The following is a 20275-nucleotide window of genomic DNA, read 5'->3' as shown; positions in this document are numbered from 1 at the left end:
ATACAAGTCAGAACCGGGCACTAACTGTTTTTATATAAAAAAACAGGATCCTCATTTCACACTGCCTTACGTGAAGAAAGCACTCCATGTAAATAGGCATGTGGTAAAATGTCAACAGATGGGAGGTTTACTGAGCAAGCCAACACAGCTGAGCTGAACAAAGGGCGCTCTGTGTACACAAATACACTTGGTTTCATGCAACTTAGTCACCAACTTGATGTGCATCTGGAGCCAGAGATTCCAGGCCTCTTTACAGTAGGCCTCAGAACGACACAGCCTACCGCCTAGACTTTCTACCAGCGGCTTTTCAACGTTGCCTCCTATTTCGAGGCTTGGAAACGTCGAAACGCTTTTAATTCAGAATTTCAGACTTGAAAATAAGAGGATACCTTCGGAATCTCTCAAAATTGTTTAGGATTTAGACTACAGGTGACCTGAGTAACATGTGTTTGAATTGGCTTCAGAGCCCCATAGCTTATCGTGCAGGCTGAAATCAACCAAGCTTCGGATATCTATCCAGTATCGAACTGGCGTGTGAAACTGGCGAGAGTACGGCTGGTCTGACCCCCAATGCCCCCGTGGTCAAACAGGCTGCTCACACGTGAACATGAAGGGCAAGCCTGAAGAAGGGAAAAGAGCCAAACAGCTTCAGGAGCAAAAAGGAGTAAAATTGGAGAGAAACAAGCTGTCTAATAGCAGTGACCAACCCGAAGGTTGTGTAGTTATGTGAAGGTTAGCACACAGGGGCCACTTAAGCTTTCATCTCCCAGCAGGACACACTAGAGGCCAGAACATCAATGGAAGAGATCTTCATCCTGAGACACAGAAACAACCCGAAGCCATTCACTCACTCACCCCCAAGCCTGAATATTACAGGTCCAATCCAACCTTCTCTATCTGTGTTAACTTAGAACAGAACAGGTAAGGAAACAAACACCATCCTACTGCCTTAGATACTATCTATATGTATAAAGCACATTTCCCGCAAAATAAATTGATTTGAGATGCTTTACAAAAGGAGATGATTTTGAAATGAGGTGAGTGTTCCAGGCAACCTTGGTACCAACAACCTAAAGCGATGAGATGAGTCGTCAATTTGAATTTGAATCGAATTTGCACGAAGAGGAAATATGTACCAAGATACCCAGAGTGACTCACCGTCACACCGTACCATGGTTTTACTTACTCAGACAGCTATCAGAGGAGCCCAGAGTGTAGAAGCCTGGATCGACTGGGAATTGATTGTGTTTTCCAATTAGCTTGGTCACTATACAGCGCTCAGTGCTGAATGAATAACGGCTTTTCAGCCATGCAAGCTCAGTCCTTCCACAGGTCTGGTATGAGATCATTGGTTCTAACCCCAATCCACCCAACTCAATTACAGTCTTGAGGAAGTGACTAACCAGTCATAACTCTGCGATGGAGTGAAAGCTGCAGATATGAATGAAACATCACAGCTCACATCATTACATCCAACAATCTGCATGCTGCTTGATTCATGCATCATCCCACAGCAGTTAAGGTGATTCACCAACTATTTCAACATGAACATCTGTCTTTCTGTCTCTGCAAATGTCAGTGCCCGGATCAGACTCGCTCAGCCACTCAAAATGAAAATGAGTGGCTTATAGCGTGCTCCAACTTCCACAGTCTGTTTCACATATAAGCACTGCCCTGGGCTGCAGCCTTGCTTGAGGTTTATTCGTTTTGTACTCGTTGCAAGTACTTCCACATTTAGCTGTAAAACGAGGGTGGCGTCTGGTGTGACAAAGATCAGGAAGGGCTCAGATTAGACCAACTGCTTTGTGCTCAGTTAGCTCATCTCTGGCAAGATGCCAATCGAGAACACTAAAGATTGCTGTGTCATGGCTGTAAGGATGCCTGAAAGTCAGAAAAATGAGTCAGGTTCCCGACACCCATATACCAGAATCTTAATCTCGTTTCTCTGAAATACTTCCAAAGGCATTCAATTGATAACTTTGTACTGCAAAGTTCTCTTAACAGTAGAATTATCAGACCTGCCCAATTTCCCATCGCCACTTAAGACTACAGCTTCTGTCCCAGACGCAGAGTCTCAACCCAGGTAATTTGGGGGGGGGGCGGTGGGGGTGGAAAAATCAACATACTCGGGCACTAGCACAAAAAGCTGTATTATGCTGTATCGGCTCTTAAGACGATTCTGTGAAGTGCTTCAAGACATTCTGCTGACATGAAATATAAATATAAACGTATATAAATGTAAAATTAATTAGTGTTAAACCTAGTTTGGGGAGGATGGGGAAATTGGTCTTTAATACTCAGTGGGTTTCCCCTCCGTGTGTGCACATCCCTAACAAGAACGATTTGTCTTGTGGTGTATTGATACATCACTAACCTGAACGATTTGTCTTGCGGTGTATTGACTCCAGCGAAAGACTGGCTCCTAGTAATTCCTGTGAAGAAGATGCGGCGAACAGGCCGCGCTGACAGCGACATTGTGAACGGCGTCCTGGGCGGGATCCCTGTGGAAATCCAAAAAGAAAGTTTCCAATGAAACACCAGCAAGAAAGAGTACCGGTCAGAGAGAGAGACAGACAGAGAGCAAGAGAGAGAGTGCTGTGCAGGAAAACACCTTCCACATTTGCTGAGTGATTTGCTGTGATGTAAAAGAGCACAAGATCTTATAGCCTTCTTCTCACGTTCACGCCTCAGTTAATGTACCAAGTGCTATCAGTAGCCAGTGCTAATTCTTTTAGATACAAGCGGCAAATTATCTCTAATTCTGTCAAACGTACCTGCAGCCTTTTTTAAAAAAGAAAACACAAGACTAGTTCCGATGCAGAAGGCCCTTTCAGCCAATTTTATTGACCGATTCAGTCAATTCCAAACCTCTGGAACCTCAGTGTCGAGATTAAATGGCAGAAGGTTGATGACTATGTCCTGTTGCTTATTATGGCCGCATCATGCTGCAACTCAAACTCTGGGCATTATAATAGCGTATGTTCATTTGTAGACTGCTTTGCTGTTGTACAATGCAGTCTCCTATTGAAGAGAGCACCCAAATCAGATTTCAACCATTAACTGGCAAGCAAACATGCTCTGCTGATACAAAACAAAGGAGATACCGGTACAAGCCAATTCACTTGTACAGTTCTACGGGAAAAAAACACTGAGGCGATAAGCATCTCCTCACTACTTTTGAGCAACAACTCGCGCTTTTACTGCGTCTTTCACACAAGAAACATCTCGAAAGCGCTGGAACATGAGCGTCGAGTCTCATATCCAGACCGCAGTCTTTATAAACCTATCCACTTGTTTAATTAGGGACCTCAGATCCACCCACCCTTATAGTCAGTCAACCCTGCAATTACTCTTACCCACTACCCACGGCACAGCAAATGCACCACAACACACTCTAGGCGTCCGAAAACAAACACGTTGCTTCACCAAACAAACGGGAAAACTAATCTTAAAAAAAAACCCACCTTGTTCTATTCCAGCACTGGGAGCTTCTATAGAAACAACAGTCTTCTGGTCATAAAACGTGTGGAACAAAGAAGCGACGTATAATTCTGCTGTTAGATTGCTGGGGTGGGCTCCCTGTAAAAATCCATTCTAAGCAGAATCGGACAAATTATTTAACCTTCAGAGACTCAGTGTCTATCTTTCCCTCTGTGTTACATTAAGCCTTTGCAAACACTAGCACTTTGAGTAATGAAGATCCCTCCCTTCCATCCCCGGCACCATCAATATCTAAAACTACTGCCCATCTATCAATCCTGGCAGCACACAGCAGTTACGTTCAGAATCCCCGAGACAATCAGTGACTGGCGCTGTCAACTTCCAAACATTAATCGCTAACTTGTGTGTGGAGTTCATGGCCTCCTGTCAAGTGTTACAATGCATCCACACATGGTATTTGTTGTCATGTGTGGGTCACGTGAGGAAAGGACAGAGACTCTCTGGCAAACGGAGCCTCACATGAAACCCTTCCAGCACTGAACAGCCTTTGAAGCTTTCCAATAAAAGCCAAAAACTTCATTCAAACCAACCCAACGTGAAAGGCGCTATATCGAATGCAAGGATTATTATTATTATTATTATTTTAGTCATTCCATCAATTACTCATCAGTCAATTCCTCAATCCACTCAAACAACTGATCCAATCCATCATTCCAGGGAAATCATTTGACGGCTTATAAAATGCCCACAAGTGGGGAAAATAGCTTAAAATAAAAAAAATAAAATGTTATTTTCCACTTTCCTGGAAAACACTCACATATTCACGGCAGGCAGGATAATTGCTTTCTTAACTGCAAAACCTTATACTGCACATAAATGACCGATGGGCATGAAAATGGAAAATTCAAAACAAAAAAAGATGTGCGGGACATTATGAAACTATTTAAAGTTTCAGCGAGAGCGATCCCATCCCCGCACAGAGACCTGATTGGGGCTTTTCACCACTGCTGCCATGGCACTTGGTACTGAGACACCTTAACAGGGAGTCAAAAGGGTCTGTAGGTGTGTGTGTGTGTGAGTACATGTGTGTGAGAGTACATGTGTGTGCGAGTGTGTGTATGTGTGAGACAGTGTGTGTGAGAGAGAATGTATGGGTTTGTGAGAGAGAGAGAAAAAAGAGAATATGTGTGTGTGTGTACGTATGGGGGGGAAGAGGGGGAAATGGAAGGAAGTTACACTTAACCTCGGCCCAAGTGTCCGGTTACATTGAAAATTCTGAAGCATGTGCTTGCAGCACAAGACCAGATTCTAACAGTATCCAAAGTGGGCAAACAGCAGACTTATGCAATTGCACAACATGCACCAAGTAGGCTAGCGGCAGAAACAAATACTGTACAAGCAAAAGAAACCTAATGTAGGATTTATTCTGTCCATGTTCTCTGAACCCCATCCTGGAGCTCCTTCCGACTCGCTCTCGACCTCCCTTCCGTCATTCAAGGACCCGTGTTCAAGACGTACCTCTTTGACTGCACGTTCGGTCATCTTCCCCCCCCATCCCACAGCCACTTGGCTCCCACTCCGCAGCCGTCGGGATTAAGTGCTTTAGGACGTCTTCCTGACATGAAAGGCGCCGTACAATATATATTGTGTAAGACTGAAGACGAAACAAGCAGCAGTCGATGTGCACGAAGAGTAAAGAGAAAAATGAGCAGCGTGCAAGTGCAGCAACTCGAACAGAGAGACTCTGTGCGAGAAGCCTGCAGCTCCGAGAGACGACACGGAGCAGAACATGGCTGAAATCAGGGCGGGAGAGAAACAGGCAAGTAATATGGAACTGAAGAGCCAGAAAGTAAGTGGCTGCTGTTAGAAAACAATTTCACAAGATCCACTAAACGCATGAATTAATTTTCACATGGGTTTGAAAGCCCAATGTTGAATGGTTGAGTTGCCCCCAAATCACCCCCCCCCAACCCCACCTCTCGGAGTCCTGTAGCTCAGTGGTTAGAGCACTCGCTTTGCAAGTGAGAGACCTGAGTTCATTTCCAGGCAGAGGGCGAAACCTTGGGCAAGTTTCCTTACTCCACACGCCTAATAATAATCCCTCCAAAAACCAAAAATAATAATTAAATTGGTCATTTTCAATCTAGGACTGTTTGTGGGACATTGTTGTGCGCAATTGGCTGCTGCGTTCGCCCACAAATATACAGTCAATTTACTTTACAGTGTGTTCTGTGAAGCGCTTTGGGACGTCCTCCCGACGTGAAAAGCGCTACATCAAATGCAAGGATTATTATTATTAAAACTGTGAGTCAACTTCAGCATATGCGAACCAATATTCTGCGAATCATCGTTTCTGGCAAAGATGAACAAAAGTTAGGGAGGGACACTGATAACATTTGAGTGATTAGGCATTTTTCTATGTAACTAGGCTATTAGCAAGTTTTTACTTTTTGTACCAGTAAAGAGGTTCTCTCTAGATATTTCTTCCACTGAGACAATACCTTCACGAGTGGATTTTAGGCACAAAACCCCACATCTTTGTGGGGAGCAAGAGGGAGGGGGAAAGGGGTCCAAAAACTGCATCTGAGCGCTCAATGTAAACTCGTCAATCTGATCCCAAAGTCGAGGCTGAAACTCCAATGCAGTGCTGGGGATGTTGGATTTGCAACCCTTCAGATGAGATGGTATATTCAGGCAGACGTTAAAGAGAATAATTATAATCCTTGCATTTGCGTTGTCTCAAAGCACTTCCCAGGATTTTATTGTGAATTCTAAGGACTGTAATTGCAGGCAAAGGCAGCAGCCAATATCCCTTGGCACAATTTTAAAAAAAGGGAGTTTCTCCCGGTGTACGGGTCAACAATCCCCAAAATAAACTTGGTCATTCATTTCATGGCTGTTTGTAGAAGATTGCCGTGAGCAAATTGGCTGCTGCATTTGCCTAAGAAATACACAGTCACTACATTTCTCACAGTGAATCCTGTAGAATGCTTTGAGATGTGCTCCTGACATGAAAGGCGGTATATCAAATGCAAGGATTATTATTTAATTAAACTTGCACAAAAGAGATTCCTGGCAGAGAACTAGGTGCAAGGCACCTGCCAGCCTTCAGTGGATAATTGTGCACAGTAAATAACCCAAAGAGAGGCATTTGTATGTTAAAAATAAAACTGAACTCAAGTCTAATAAAAAGATCCCGCTCGCTACAATAAACTAATGACATGGATGATGTCCTGACTTTGGAACATGCCTTTTTGTTGATTGCAATCAAGTGTCACCACTGTAGTGTACTCTCTCTCCGCTAACACATATACACAGACACGCAGACCTCTTAAGTGCTCCAGTCAAATGCAGGCTAAACAATATTTAACTTGGCTCAGGACAATGCATGAAACATTCCGTAAACATTTACTTTAGAAAATTTTGCAAGTTGATTAAATAAGTGCAGCTCACCGCCATTGTACCCAGCGGTATCAACTGGTGTGTGCAGCTCTCGACCTGTGTGTTAACACACTGTAAACTGCCCCTTTACCTCGCTGGTACCATTCAGCCCCTGTAGCGGAGCCAGGAGCCTGGTGCTACACTGTGGCTCCATCCTCATCCCTCGCACCCTGGACTCATTACGAGCAGAGCTCACCTATGTTAATGGACAGAACTCACTTGCTAAGCAAGGAGGAAGCTGGACTGATTTAAATATGCACTGAAGGAGAGAGAGGTCTTCAACTTGACCCGTCGAGTGGCTCATGTTGAAATGTCTCGAAAGTGCTTCACACACAGAAAGTTGCTTTTGAAGGGGAGTGACCATTATGTGGATAAATGCAGCATATCTCTTCAAGCCTCTAATCATTCATATATCTGTCCGCTTACCTCTTCTATACAAATGTAAGCTTGTTGTTGTTGTTTAAGCCCATAAAGGACTCTGCTTTTACCACCTTACCTGCATTGGGTGTTCCACATCACAACAACTCTCTATGTGAAAAGTGAAAAGATATTTCATATTCCAGTGATATATCTGTGTTCCGGTCACCGACTCCCTTACCAGTGGAAATAGCTTCTCCCTATTTCCCCTGACAAAACCCCTCAATTTTATGCCCCTCTCTCAGGTGCTTTTTCAACCTTCGTTGTTCCAATGTAAAAATAGGAACCGGGAGCGATAAAAACGGCTCATGGTAACTCAGACTCTTTGGCTGCTGCAGGTTTATAAATCTTTAAATATAATTCTCAATGGTGTCTTTGCACAGATTTGTTTTGGGAGTGTGCACATCCTCCAGAGTAAGGCAGAGATTGAATCAGCAACGAGACTCGACAAGAAGGCGGCAAATGGGGGCTTCTCATTGATTCAGAGTTTGTTACATTGTCTGATTTGGCTCCAGAGACATTTTCCAATGGTGGCGGTGGGGGGGGAGGAGGGTCATTTAATTTAATTCATCTTAACACAGGCTGTTTCTCGCTCTGCCAAATCAGTCATTCTAATCTCAAGTATTGGCCCTCACTGTTGTCAAACCGGTCCTTTATGTGCAAGTTGCTACATGAACAAGGCTGTATGGAGTTACGGAGTGAGCGCACCACAGTTTTATTTGAAAAAAAGTTTTAGTAAAATAAACCCGCACCATCCAAACAACCAAAGATCATTGTGACTAAAGAAGTTTGACAGAGAAGTAATTCAGCAACAGAAATGAAACTTACAGCTGTAACATTACTCATAGTTTCCAGGGGGTCCTGCCTATACTGAACTCGATTTTGCTCAGCGTCTGTAGGGAGTTGGCACTTTATTTGTTAATGCTAAGTCTCGGTTTATAACTCATCAGAAATCCGGAGCAGGGTGGAAGGAAGGAGACACCAACACTCAGAATAGCCAGCATAATAGTTGTGCCAGGGTTGTGTTAATAATGTTAATCTTTACTTAAAGTTACAATTTAAAGTTACAAGCAAACTCTTGTTTGCTTTACTCCAGTATTGTGCAAGTTAAGTAAAAACCTACTTCAAGACGGCAGCAGTGCCAGACAATGTAAGGCAGGGAAGGGAACAGGGCTACTGTACTTGGGCAATGATCCCACTGCTTAACCTCAACTGTGATCAATTAGCACAATTTTCCACAAAAAGCTATTACACATGCTTCAGGGAAGACTATTTTTTTTAGGAATGGTTTTATCGGAAAGATTAGCAGCAGCAATTACTTTGAAACGTACAGTTGGTGTAGAGAGGGCATAGAGGTACTGCCAAGTGAGTGTACGTGACTGCCCCATCTTTACAATGTCGAAACCTAGCAGAATCAAGATTTGCAGTTCAGACACAAACTAATCTGGGATATAAACAGGAAATGTTTTGGTTGGTTGGATTGATAGACACTGCAGTGAACAAGAGAAAATGCATGGAAAGAATGTTTCTGACCGAGGAAATGCTAGTGATGCAGGACCACTGGTGACCATCCTCCACACACTGAGCTCCAAGCAAACCACTCGTGGGTCCATTACTGGCAAAGGAAGTAAGTGGGTATATGGAGCTCGTGCTACCTTCTGCACATAAGGAATAACGTTAGAACGGACAAGTAAATGAGTCTTCTGTGTGGAGAGCAATGCCTTTCAGAAATGTTGAGGTGAAAATAGCGATGTGGAATGCGTTAAAATGTATTTACTTGATACAAGTAGTCGCTAAGGCAATTGCCTGCCAAGCTCCTCGACAAGTTGATGTTATAGGCATTCCACCAAATGCAAAAATTATTAATTATTAATAATGAATAGTCGAAAAAAGCCATCTGTCAATGCCAACAGTGAATGTATTATCGATTGGTCTGTGGAGTGCTGGAGTCAGATTCTTCTTAAACCAACATTCCCCCCCCCCACCCCCTTTCACAGAGACTTACAGCTCACAGTATTAGACTCTCAGTTTAGCTGAACTCGGAGAGGGTAGGGAGAAAAAGAGGAAATAAAGAGCAAATGAAAACCCACATTCACCTACTTTCTGTCCAGCACTATATAAATACGAGTTATTGTTGTTTTGTCGACCAGGAAACAGCAGAACATAATCACCCACAAAAATCACCCTAAAAAACCTTGCAAAGCAACCTCAATGAGAAAGCAAAAAACCCTGCAGAAAACTACAATTCAAGTAAATTCCCTCTTACAGTTTACCCACAGACACCACTCCTACAACTAGTGTGCTGCCCTAAACATGCTGGTTATAGGAATGATGTCCGTGGTACAAAGCACAAGCCATGCAGGTCAGTCCTCTGTAATTGGGGCGGTGGGGTAAAACTCCACATGAAAGTGCAACTTACACTGAAAGAGTACAGTATAGCATCCTGCCACAGGAAACAATGAGGTTGAGTTTTGACCAGTGTGTTCACACACAGCAACACCCATCCCAAAAATGTATTGTGTGATGTTTCAACCTAGACTTGTGAGCCCAAGTCTAGGGCTCTGCCTTCACATTGCTGGAGACAGGAAAGGACCTGGGTGGGAGGACTAGTCAGTCACTGAGAAATTCCAGTCATTGTGACACTGTTCTCAGCAAAGCTCAACCAATATCCAAGTTACTGCTCCAGGGGATTGGGCAACAAATTAAAAGAAGCCCATAAGAACTTGGAAAGTATCTGAAAACAGACTATATCATAGAATTCCAGGAAAGAGCAGGGAATTCGGATTAGAGTATGTGGTTCCAGTGGAGAAACCGATACCACCACGGGCTCGATAGCCTGAATGGCCTCCTTCAATGCTATAATTTCGATGATTCTACGTTAACGGGTTAAAAATCGGCAGACTCTAACCTGATCCTGCTGAATTCAACAAGAAATCAAGGGCTTTCCAACTTCCAATCAGTTGTACAATATCTTGAATTTTTGCTCATCACAGCATCAGATACGGGAGGGGGGGATGGGGTGGGAGAGGGGGTAGAAGAGACTACAGTAGAACAAGTGTGAATTGGCAAGTTTCCAAATGCAACTCCAGGTCAGTTGAGGGACTCTCTGATCATTCTTGGAAGAGCTACAGGTTATTGCGATAAACACAAGCCTCCTCTGAGCCTATCTCCACAATCACATCCAGCCTCAGGATAAGCTCTGTCAAGTTAGCTTGTTTTGCTTCTAGCAGGGAACTTCATATTCCTTCCAGAAGGAAATTAGTGGGAGGGATGCAGGAAAGGGAAAAGGCTGGGCAATTCCCAAAGAATAGATGGAAGACATCAATTGTCCTCTGGGAGTGGAGTTGTGGAAACCTGGAATATTTATAGGCTCATATCCCACGAGTCATCCCACAAGAAATGAACGTGAGCTCACACCACGGATGCTCAGTCACACACAGCACAGTCCAACCTCAATGTACAATTCAAAACAGAACCAAAAATAAGAGAGAAACTCAGGAGTTCAGGGGCTAAGCATCATGTCAAAGTGTGACTGCCTCACGTGACTGCAAAGTGAAGTCTCCCTTTATCAACAGAATCAGAAATTCACATTTGAAGGAAACGTACACAATACAAACATTTTGTTGATGTGTTTTGTGTGTGTGGGTGGGGGAGGTGTGAGGGAGAGGAGGAGGGTACATCAGATAAACAGGGTGTAGCAGGAAGCAACTATAATGAAGATAAACGACTTGCAAAAGTGGTCCTGACATCTGACGAGAGCACACGACAAGCACAAGAATCCATAATGGGATTTCCGGAGTTTGACTCACAGGGCAGCGTCTTTGATTGGAAACTGCATACATGGAACAGCGGTCACCACAACAGTTCTACGTTTCAGCAGTTTGTGTCGGCCCGTCACTCTCGCCTCCGAATCAGAAGGTTGTGGGTTCAAATCCCACATCGGGACTTGAAATCACATAGTCTAAGCTGACACTCCAACCCAGTGCTGGGGGGGGTGTTGCATTGTCGGAGGTGCCATCCTTTGGATGAGATGTTAAACCAAGGTCCCGTCGGCCTGTTCATAATAATAATAATCCTTGCATTTGATATAGCGCATTATCACATCTTCTAGATGTTTCAAAGCGCTTCACAGAATATACTGTAAAGTGAATTTACTGTACAGTTTGGGTCGAATTGTTGTGTTCAGCTGGATGTTAATGTTCTTTCTCTTTTCAAATAATCCCTTGGCACTATTCAAAAAGAGAAGGGAATTTCTCCCGGTGTCCTGGCCAACAATACCTCAAATAAAATTGATCACTCATTTCACGACTGTTTGTGGAGCATTGCTGTGTGCAACTGGCTGCCGCATTCAGCCCACAAAATACACAGTGAATCCACTTTACAGTATATCCTCTGAGGTGCTTTGAGACATCTGAACAGTGTGATAAGCCCCAATATCAAATGTGAGGATTATTATTATAATACACCCCTGCTCTTTCAAAACCTGATGCTGCAACCACCAACTTTCCAGAGCCCCGAATAAACACCGCAGTGCACTGGCCAGGCTCCAATTAGTCACAGACATAACTTAGGCACCACAGCATCAAATGTTATCTATCAGGCCTGAATCTTAACACTCTCTGCGAACTAATGGGTAAACAGAGGTTCAATTTCCAGTGTGCCTCAAGTTATCTGAACTAAACCACATCAGATCAGATTGGCCTTAATGCCCCTGAGGTTTTTGTTTTGGGGGGTGGGTGGGGAGAGAATTTCGGCAATATTCATGCTATCTAGTAAGCTCTGCTGGATAGCATATAGCAGGAAGGTGTAAAACAACACTCGGTGGTTCCAAACTCCCTTCTTTGGTAATAATCCTCAAGTTATGGTCTCTCATTACTGACATTAGGAAATAGTCCATCACTCTTTACCAAACTGGTACGTGTCTCATTTCCCAGGATTGGGAGCAATTTGTTGTGGTGAAGGATGCTTTTACACTGGAGTTAGACTGAATGACCGAGAAATGCAACCACCATTGCGCATTGCGTCTCCCCTGATCTGCTAATCACACCGGTTTTATGTAAGATGGGCAAAAATAAGTTTCATTTGCAATTCTCGAGGCTCTAAACATACAACCATACGTCAGCCACATTGCAGGTCATACAAATTTTCCCTGAGACAGAGAGAGGTAGACAGATACACACACACACACACAGAAAAGATAGGATTGTGCCACTTTATCAGTGACTATTCAAGTCCAGCCAAAAGCGAGCAGAACAAAGCAAACTTTGTGTCGTTAAAATGAAGCAGTGTAGCCTTCAAATGTCAAGAGGGTTAGTAAACAGATCATTGTTGCTCAGAAAGATGAAAGAGTGAAGCCACGGACTAAAATAGTCTAAATTTATTCTTTTGTATAAAGCCAGACCACTCCGTACGAGCCTGAAAGCAAGCAGCTTACGTAGCTTACACAAATTCCAAGATAAATTTACTGCGGGACCCTCCTTTGATGGCTCAGCGTGTTTTCCTGGGGTACCCTGAACCCACCTCCCAGATATGATCCCCACCCTCTGCTGATTTAGTTGGGCCAACAGTTTGGGTGATTCCAATGCAGTGCTGGAAATACTCTGCACTCTCAGAGGTACTGTGTTCCTGCCTGCCTATTCGGGTGGACGTTAAAGATCCCACTGCACAACTCGAAAAGAGAAGAAAGTTTCTCCTGGTGTCCTGGCCAAGAATCCTCTACATAAAAATTGGGCATTCGTTTCATGGTTGTTTGTGGGGCATTACTATGTGCAAATCAGCTGCTGCAGTTGCCTACAAATACAGTCACTGCACTTTACGGCAAAATCCTGTGAAGTGTGTTGACATGTCTCGATGACATGATAAGGTGCTGTATCAAAACGCAAGGGCTATTATATTATTAATATCACAATAGTCAATTCACTTTACAGTATATTCTGTGAAGTGCTTTGAAATGTCTCAAAGACGTGATAAGGCGCTATATCAAATGTAAGTATTATTATTACTACATGTGGTCTCAGATTCCTGGGCTGGCATGTGGATGTCTGGAGGACAGGATAAGTACCGTGCAAATCAGCAGCCCAAAATTCCACCTACTGCAAACCTATTTTGACTTAAATTTAAGATCGAACAGAGTTGCCAAAAATTCTTAAGTTTAGTGTCAATTTCGAGGTTGCCTCTCAAGAGAAGCAGCTTCGAAATTGAGTCTGAATTAAAAATCTATCCAGAATTCTACGCCATCTCAAATTCTAAGGCAAAAAGGCCTTACAAGCTAAGACCAGGTGGAATTTCAGGCTTCCCTGGTTTTTTTTGGCCCATGTTTGTTTTAAAACAAATTCACATTTTAATTAAAGATGTATCCTTATATAATTAGAGGGATAAACTTCAATACTGTGACAGCAATTACAGGAATGCGTTTGATCCATTTAAAAACAACACCCACCCATTAAATGAATACTTTACTATTGATTGTTTCAATGCATCAACAGCTGCTCCTGGCCTCCTCCCCTTGGAACACATCTGTGCGTCAAAATATTTCCTAACGCTTAATTCTTAAAATAAGTCTGTATGTTGTCTTCACAATACTATACGTCACAGCACAAGTGTTGTATGGAACGAACGTTAAGAGCTCCAGATTGTCTACACTTTCACACTGGGGTAAAGAGCACAAAAGCAAAGCCACACCACGCATCCCGACAAGGGACTGTTAATGTTAGCGATAGATACAACGATAATATACCGGAAAACCACAAGCACACTAATCATCCTTTCCATGTTGCAGGGACTTCCCAACTGCCTTATTCGAGGCTTTGGTTATTCAAAATCAGAGTCCGTCTAACACTAAAAGGTACCGATCTACGTCCAACCTCCTGATCGGAAGGAAGCTTTACTGTGATTTCGGAGAATGGGCACCAATAATTGAGACATTGGCACTAGCCTGGTACTTGTGGGCTTCCAAATTTGAGCGCACACTGCCCATGTCACATTTACACAAGCTGACTGATTCATTCATTACAGTATGACTTTCCCGTGGGTTAATTTTTCTCCCACGAAATACACAGTCACACCACTTTACAGCAAAATCCTGTGAAGCGCTTTGAGACATCTCAACGACTTGATAAGGACACAATATCAAATTGATCACAGCCAATTGATCACAGCAAAGTCCCCAAAAACATTTTAAAAGTACTGATTGACTTAACACAGCGACTTCTGTAAGCCAGGACTAAGCTTTGCGCTAGACTATTCATTTTAAGTAATTTATCCTTTTAATCCTTGAAGTTGAACATTGTTTGAACATTACTTCCTCTGTGCAATCTATTGCAAGATGTTAAGACTCTTCCAAGAAACTGGGAGGGGAGGGCCGAATCCCATAAACATGATAAAAGATAAATTAAATTTGGAAATGCTCCAACAGCACTTGAGGTTCACCCTGTCCTTGCTTCTCTTTCAGATCCCGATCAACCTGCTGTGCATTTCCTGACCCAGTTCACAGGCGAACCCTGACTGTGCAAACCACCATCTGCAAACAGAGTGGTCATATTTGGCAGCCTAATCAGACACCCACTCTAAGTCACAGTAAAGTTAATCAGTTCTCAACTGCATTGATCGTAAAGGTACACCGTGGACAGGGGACTCACAGGCACAGTGAGGTGGGCCTTTGTGGTGAAAATTTGGCAGCTTTTACATAATTGGTCACTCTTAACACTGAGACAAACACTCTTGCGGTGTTTCCTGCTGTGGAGCAGAGTCAGTATCCAATTGATATCCTACACATCCTCCCTCAGGGAGCACAGGCCAGACCTGATGTACGACAGCTATTCGTGTGGTCTTGAGCTGCTCGTATCTAAATGTTTCATAAATTTCACTTTATGTAAAGATCATAAAGTCATTAGTCGAAGATGGGTTACTGAAACCATCTTGGAAAATACTTCAAATGCTCCTCATCTCCTAAATCTCCCTATTCTTGCTGCTGACTTTCAGCTTATAGTGAAATTCTGGTCAAGTGCTGGGAGAAGTACTGAGGTCCCATCCTTCGGATGATGTGTTAAACCAAGGCCTCATCCACCTATCCAGGTAGACGTTAAAGATCCTGTGCTACTACTGTGGAGTCCTGTAGCTCAGAGGTTAGAGCACTCGCTTTGCAAGTGAGAGACCTGAGTTCAATTCCAGGCAGAGGGCGAAACCTTGGGCAAGTTTCCTTACTCCACACAGAGCCTAATAATAATCCCTCCAAAACCAAAAACAATAATAAATTGGTCATTTTCAATCTACGACTGTTTGTGGGACATTGCTGTGCGCAATTGGCTGCCGCGTTCGCCCACAAATATACAGTCAATTCACTTTACAGTGTGTTCTGTGAAGTGCTTTGGGACGTCCTCCCGACGTGAAAAGCACTATATCAAATGCAAGGATTATGATTATTATATTATTATTATTTGACAAGAGAAGAGAGTTTCTCCCGACACGCCAGCCAACAGATAAATTTGGTGATTCCCTTCATGGCTGTTTGTTGGACATTTCCGTGTGCGGATTTGCTGCCGCATTTACCTACAACCACACAGTGACGACACTCTGCAGTAAAGTCCTGTGAAGTGCTTTGAGACGACGCGACAATGCGATATGTCAAGCACAAGGATTATTGTCATAATAATTCATTCAAAACGGAAGGTACAGAAAGGATCTCCAGTAAAGACCATGATGCTTACTTCACACATTGAATATGAATGACCTCTCCAATGCTACGGCAGCCTTCTCCCCCACCCACCCCCCACCCCAGATAATGCCTACTTTCAGAGGTATTAAAAGTATCTGCTCAATTCTGGCAAAAAAAAGCGCAGGACTCAGGAGGAACATGGAATAAACTCTCACTGTGAATTCTCATGGTTTAGTGCCTCAGAATTCACTGGAATAATTTGCAGCCAATTATTTATTCACTTTCTTAAAAAAATAAAACTTCTGATGAAAAAGGAAACTCGAAGTGTGGGGGGGGGGGGGGGGGGGGTGGAGGGCTGGCATCATCTTAACTGAAGCAAAAGGAAGATTCTATTAACCCCAAGAGCCTCCTCTAACTCTTGTATCCGTAACCTTCTGACCCAAAGTTGGCTTTGCAAAAGAAGGAAATGGGGTTTCGTGAGTTGTTTGCACAGGTGGGTTAGGATTAACCCATGTACAGAAAAAGGAATTAGGATAGCCTGAGAACACAGGACAGGAGGGAACACAATGCAGCCACGTGGGCAATCATTCATTACAAGCCAACAACAATCTGCAGAGACACATGCTGGAAATAAAAACGTACCTTAAACCAATCTAACCAGACAGAAAATGGACATTTAAAAGCTTCAAATAGCTGCAGTCTTATATTATAGTAAACCGGCAAGCTATTCCGAAGTTACTTTAAAGTCCTGAACAACCGGAATGAATGGCGAACAGGACATTTTTACCTTCTTGTCTGGAGTGAATGTGGCAACTGAACAAGAGTTACTGCTGAACCAACATAGCTCCAGTGTGTGCGTCCTCCACTGTCAGGGGTTTGCTCAGATAGAACAGGGATGAAACTGGAGTCTATAGACTCCTGGGATCCCTCCCACACTGCCAAAAACGGACGTCATGCACTTCCTGTTGCTCCTGATTGTGATCGAAACCTACTAGCGTTTATTATGTCAGTAGCTGTTGTGAAAGGCTACACCAACCCATGTAAGGGTTGCCTGTAACACCACTTTACATAAAACTGCTCCACACACACACACACAATCCTCTAGCCATTCCAGGGTACAAAAGATATAGGATCCAGATGTTAGAATGTACAGGATTCTCTTACAGAACTTTTATAAAACTGGATTTGATTTTTTTTTAAAACTTACTTTTTCCAATTTTCCTCCTCCCCAAATTCACATCCTGAGCAAACTCTGCGAATGTACGTACTTCTCTTTACTCAGGTGTGTTGTTGGAATGTGTGTTACTCACGGTCGCTATAGGATAACGTAAGGCACTCGAGAGTTTACTAATTGCATCTATTTTTGGTTTTTAATTAATTGTATTCAAATCCCATAGCAACTGCACAACATTGCAGAAAGCCAGTGACTCAGATTAAACTCTCCGCTGAGTAAACTACTCACTGTGGCTAAATTTAGCTGCAATTTGGGTCAGAAGGTTATGGATACAAACCTAACCTCAGGTCTTGAGCTCATACTTTAGGTTCCTGTGTTGAAATGTGGGAAGGGGGCTTCAGGCACCTTGTTGCAGTTGAGATGAGACATTAAACCAAGGAACCACCTTCAGATAGACATTAAAGACCCTGCAGCGCTATTTGAAAGAGAGCTCTGACCAACAATCCTCCATTTAACTGATTATTCACCTCACAGTTTGTGAGAGAGACTCTGCTGGTCCAAATGTGCCACTCTACGGACCTCTACAGAGTTTACTTCCAAAGCAGAGAGAGTGAGGGACAGCGAGAGAGAGAGATGGCATCTTATCAACAACAACAAAAATTACATTTATGGAGCACCTTTCACGTCGGGAGGACGTTCCAAGGCGCTGGATAGTCAGGGGTTAGGACCCGAGCATGGGGGAGGAGTGGGGTAGGGGTGAGGGTTGGCAGAGAGGTGGGAGGGCGACCGAAGGCACGATTGAAGAGGAGGGTCTTGAGACAGGCCTTGAAGGAGGCAAGGAAGTGAGGCGAAGGGACTATGGGATGGAGATCCAGAGTGTGGGGGCAGAGAGGCTGAAAGCTTCTAGCGAAATGCAGCTTTGCTGGTTTCCTCTCCAAACCAAGTATGGTCGTGGCAAGGAAGGAAAACAAAAATATAATGTCTTATTTCTCGGGACCTCCCATATTGTGAACTTGTACAATTACTCATAGAGTTGGGGAATACAATAAAAGCCAACTCTCTCTTTCCTCACTGGCCTCCCCGGCTCCTCCCTTCATAACCCATAACATACCCAGGACTCCACAGCCCAGATTCCCCCTCTGCCTCTCACAGTCCGGGTTCTTCCCCTCCCCCATCCCACGTGAAGTCCAGGTTCTCTCTCTCTCTTCCCCTTCTCCCCATACCGGTTCTCTCCACTTTCCCCTCCCCCCACACAGTGCAAGTCATCTTGAGCACAATGCTCCGGTCAATAGAAATCTTCCATAACCACCATTAACCCAATTACCTGTCTCCCCGCTTCCAAACGTCTCAAACACCAACTCTCCTTGCTCAGTGTCCACGACACCCACCATTAAGCACTTTGCGATATTATTTGAGATGCAAACCGCACTATGTAAATGCAAGTTATTGAAGCTGATGGCCACATCTTTCAAGAGCTGTAGAGCTTAGAGGATTGGAGAATGAATGACAGCTTCTGAAACACATCTACTGTACTATCAGTGCAGCAGCCACAGACTGACCCATCGAGATACACAAGGGAGAGGAAATGAAACAGTTTACCCGCTCTTGGCTTTAATTTCTCCATTTTTCCTTCATCACGCTATGCAGCAGGAAGCTTGAGGCCTGGCAGAAGGTTAACTGATGTCTGTTGTATCACAGTAAATCCATCCAGATTCCTCTCCCCACCCCCCCGGAACTCCTTTCTTTTACTGTACAGTCCAAGTGTGCCTCCTGTGTACTGTTACTGTATCTGCAGTTACATTTAACCCACAAAATACACAGTCAATCCACTTACAGTATACACGGTGAAGCACTTTGAGACGTCTTGAAGACGTGATCAAGTGCTATGTCACATGCAAGGATTATTATTATTATTTTTAAAAAGTCTGCAGTTGACTTATAAATAATCTTGCATTTGGTATAGGGCCTTTCATATCAAGAGGATTTCTTAAAGCAATTCACAGGATATCGTGTCAAGTGTGGTGACTGTGCTTTTTGTGTACACACACAGTTAGTGGAACTTCAAATACCTTTGGAAGCATAAACACCCGTAGTTACAGCTCAATGATCTCAGTCAGTCAGGAATGTGGAATTACATTGACCTGTTTAGATGAATGGGGTATGACATTACATTTAGAATATCTGGCTCATTTGATTCAACGACAACTATTTCACTCCACAAGAAAAATGCGAACAACTCGCATGAGTAATCAGTTCAAGGGCTTTGCTGGGTGTGGTCTGTGGAATTCCCAACCATTTAACGGTCGAACATTAACTGCAGACATGTACTAACAATACAGGCCACCTAATAGAAAGAAACTTAAAGATACAGGATAGTGGGTGAACTGCGCCGCAACGAGACAGACTCTGCATCGCTGACTGAACATCTAAAGAGCGCATTACACACTTGACTGCAATCAGAACTGCCTGGATTACTGTACAGGAGGCCTGGGCACCCCCTGACCAGCCAGCTAGCCTTAGTGAAGCACAGCATAGCTCTCGACTAGTTCCAATAACAACAACTTACATTTATATAGCGCCCTTCACGCGGGTTAGTGTCCCAGAGCACTTCAATAAGTGTCAGCCTGGCTCAGTTGGTAATACTCTTGCTTCAGAGTTAAAACCCTCGAACGGTGGGTTCAAACCCAACTTTGAACTTGTATAGTCTAGACGCACACTCCAATGCAACCCTCGGGTGGGGGGTGGGGGGTGCTGTATTTGTGGAAGCACCATCCTCCGGATGATACATTAACAAAGATCCCACACGCCTATTCAGGTAGACGTTAGAAGATTATGTGAAAAACAAAGGGATTTTCTCCTGGTGTCCTGGCCAACAATCCTCCAGATGAATTGGTTGTTCATTTCATGGCTTTGCAGGACATTGCTGGGTGCAAAATTGCCTACAAATTACATTATGCTCCACAATAAATCCTGAGTCGCACTTTGATATGAAAGGCGCCAAATCAAAAATAAGGATGATTATTTCGACCCAGCAACTATTCTTTTTATTCCTTCCCCTTTCACTGAACCATTGGGACTGGTTTTAAAAATCTACTTCTTCAATTGCACCTTCAGTTACCTCTCCACCCCTCCCCTGGCAATCCCAAGGC

General features: G+C 43.6%; 1 protein-coding gene across 2 annotated transcripts in view; it reads right to left on the bottom strand.

The window, feature by feature from the left end:
• The window catches only part of ripor1 (RHO family interacting cell polarization regulator 1), a 109545-nt gene that overhangs the window by 42768 nt on the left and 46502 nt on the right, over window positions 1-20275 (bottom strand). Inside the window, exons 1-2 of one of the 2 annotated variants that reach the window (XM_007889513.2) lie at window positions 18726-18847; window positions 2375-2501 (exon numbers count right to left, since the gene is read on the bottom strand). In XM_007889513.2, the coding sequence (XP_007887704.2) occupies window positions 2375-2501; window positions 18726-18750 (152 nt within the window). In that variant the 5' untranslated portion in view covers window positions 18751-18847. Of the gene's footprint in view, window positions 1-2374; window positions 2502-18725; window positions 18848-20275 lie in introns of those variants that run through there. The other variant, XM_007889516.2, reaches the window with a different exon arrangement.

This window comes from Callorhinchus milii, unplaced genomic scaffold (genome assembly GCF_018977255.1).
Source record: "Callorhinchus milii isolate IMCB2004 unplaced genomic scaffold, IMCB_Cmil_1.0 Scaffold14, whole genome shotgun sequence".
NCBI classification, from domain to species: domain Eukaryota; kingdom Metazoa; phylum Chordata; class Chondrichthyes; order Chimaeriformes; family Callorhinchidae; genus Callorhinchus; species Callorhinchus milii.
This window is presented reverse-complemented; position numbering and strand designations above follow the sequence as displayed.